Source organism: Convolutriloba macropyga, chromosome 12, assembly GCF_964194025.1.
Source record: "Convolutriloba macropyga chromosome 12, txConMacr16.3, whole genome shotgun sequence".
In the NCBI taxonomy this organism is placed as follows: domain Eukaryota; kingdom Metazoa; phylum Xenacoelomorpha; order Acoela; family Convolutidae; genus Convolutriloba; species Convolutriloba macropyga.
In genome coordinates, this window is record NC_134479.1 from 7494292 (window position 1) to 7497214 (window position 2923).

Here is a 2923-nt window from a genome sequence, read left to right on the forward strand (position 1 = left end):
CCGTTGTCAGACAGTATTGTTTCAGGCTGCCCTCTTCTAGCTATGAATCTATGCAGGAAGCTGTGTCTAGGCTATCAACAATTTCCAAGTGGACAGCTCGCACACCAAGACAAGTGAATATGCATACCCACATTTTATGGTTCTTCTGAAGAACTCGACTTCTAGAGGTCCATTGTTATCTACTCCGCAGTTTGCGAAGGGTCGCACTCGAGCCTCAACTCTGCTTTGAGGTAGATCACTCATCTGTGGTAAAATTGCACTGGCATTTCTCCTGCACGTCACGCTATTGTGTGTCACTGATCTGAGAGCATTTCGTAGCCCAATAATCCAAAATCGTCTTTGTATCATTCTGCGGAGATATTCAACGCCTTGATGATGGCACAGCTGATGTTCATGATTGAGATAAAGTTCAACCACCCGATGATGACTAATCAAAACGATATGATGTTTCGACACGAAATCCATCTTAGCTCTCCCTAATCGTCGTTTGGCTCGTAGCACACCTTCAAAATCAATAAATGGAGCCAACATAGCAAATTTACTGTTAAAAGAGAGTTCTTGTCCTGATAACAGAGCTTTCTTCTTGTTTGGAAATAGTTCAGATTGCACTGCTTTCCAAATCGGTCATTCGGCTTTTGACAAAAGTTCATTTGTACCTTTATTCGTTTTCCACTTTAAGATGTAGGCGATTGTTCGTCGTAATTGTCAAAACTGACTGAAACGTTGCCCCTGAACAACTGTCTCTTTCGGTTTCTCTTTTACAAAACATAAATGTTCTTAATTTCGTTTGTTGTCGGATGAAGATTGTCTTCGACCAGAACAACCGGTTTTGTTAACCAGTCCAATCTTTCGATGCAGTCACTGTTTTTAGTTCTTCAAAATTCACTCCGCGAGTTCCCGGTTTGCTTGGATTCTTTGTTCCTTGTATGTGATGCCAGTCATCTACAGTAGAGGTGTCCAAAGTCCCAGCAAGATCCAGTAACGAGAAGCATGTTGGCTGCTTCTCGTTACTGGATCTTATCCACTGGATCACGGTAGTTGAGTCCAACCACATGAACACTTCTTGGAAATGTTTTTTTATGTTCTGCGAGAATAGCGTTATTTAAACAACTTCCTGTTAGCGCAGCCGTGATTTCTAATTTCGGTATCTTGTGGTGCTTCACGGGCGCGACTCTAGCTTTGCCAATAACAAATGATACATCACGTTCTTGAGCTTAGTTTTCACTCAATTTATACGCCATCGCGCAAAATGCATCTTCTGAAATATCGACGAACACGTGAAGCTCATTTCTCACTGCTTCATCAGTTGTTCGATACCATCGTGGAACCTCAAATGGCTCTCCCGCGTTGAGCTCAGATACCCAACTCTGAAAGTCGTCATTTAGATCCTCGCTGATGTTTGAGTCCCACTGTTGACCACGCATTTGCCATATACCTTTAAGGATTATCCTACCTCGAATAACGAAGGCACAAAAAATCCCAAATCCCAACGGAACAAATACACTGGAGACTATTGATAAGAATTTTCGTTGCGTCCAGTGCGATATTGGCTCAAAAATAAGTTCGCGGCAGACTTTCAATGTGTCAGTCACGTTGTTCTACTCCGACCCCAAAATCGTTATTGCCTTTTCGCTTTCACTCTCTTCGTCGAAATTCGTGGCTCACTTTGTGAGGTTGAATCCACATCTAGCAAGCATATCAGTGAGATCCTTTTTGAGAATAATTGCCTCTTCCTTTATTTCAAAAGAAACGAGAAGGTCGTCCTTGTAAGAGTTGTTTTGAGTGACCTGACTTGCCAAAACAAAATAATCAGCATTATCTCGCGCATATTTTTGCAACGCGAAATTTGCACACGATGGAGAAGATTTGGCTCGAAATGTGTGACGATTGTAACGGTAAGTCTGAATATTCCCGTCTGCAGTTTGCCACAGGAAACGTAAGTAGTCACGATCTTCAGCGCGTACTTCTACTTTTAAGAACATCTCTTCAATGTCTGCTCTTAAAGCAAAAGGTTCCTGTCGGAATCTAGCAAGAATTCCCATTAAGTTGGCTAATAATTCTGGTCCTCCTTGCAATGTGTCATTCATGAAAAGGCCATGGAAATTGCTAGCAGCGTTGCAAATTCTTCTCATTTTATCCGGCTTATTAGGGTTAAGCACAGGATGATGAGGCACATACCAGAGGCCTTGATTACTTGATTTAAGCTCCTCACTTGTAAGAACAGAAGCAAACCCTTTTGTCAAGTCAGACTGAGTTGTCGCATTGTATTTGTCGAGTAACTGCTCATTCGAATTGAGTCGTCTCTGTAATGATTTAAGTTGTCCGAGAGCTGACGAATAGTTGTTGCTCAAGTAATCCGACTTTGTAACGCTCTCCATTGAACGTCGCCGTTGAATTCAAAATCTTATCCGCTATTTTAATTTCTTTGCTCCGTTGATAAAGAACTATCAAAGTTCCGCAGGATTCCATATCCCACCATTTTCTGACAACCTCAGCCAATTCAAAATCTTACGGATTTGCTATTTGACAAATAGCATCACACACTTCCAGATCTCTCTCCGGCAAACTGTTCAACCAAGTGGAAGTTTGACTGCCATGGTTTGTTACGTCCACTATTTTTATATTGTAGCAGTCTAATCAACTCTTATGCGTCCTGACTTAAAATCTCTCTGACTTTTTTCAGTCAATCTCTTTGAACGCCACACAACTTAAATATGGATAGCTTTTCTTCAATTCGCAAAGACCATACACAATTTTACCAACTTGCATTTACTTTAGACTGTTAACCGCTAGCTGGGGACAGCTCTGTTCTGTTGAATTAGCGGGCCCAATTTTGCCCTGAGCTCACTTACAGGTCGTCAACTGAGTTCCATGGATTTCGGTCACGTTGAATGAGATTAATTCGCCAATTGTTCTCAATTTG

At 41.6% G+C, this 2923-nt stretch overlaps 1 protein-coding gene across 1 annotated transcript; it reads right to left on the reverse strand.

The window, feature by feature from the left end:
- Window positions 1–1214: 1214 nt before the first annotated feature.
- LOC142350965 (uncharacterized) lies at window positions 1215–2378 on the reverse strand. The gene is made up of 2 exons (XM_075402991.1): window positions 1666–2378; window positions 1215–1449 (listed from the first exon to the last, which is right to left on the reverse strand). Exons 1-2 carry the CDS (start codon window positions 2376–2378, stop codon window positions 1215–1217), a joined length of 948 nt encoding a protein of 315 aa, XP_075259106.1.
- Window positions 2379–2923: the final 545 nt, after the last annotated feature.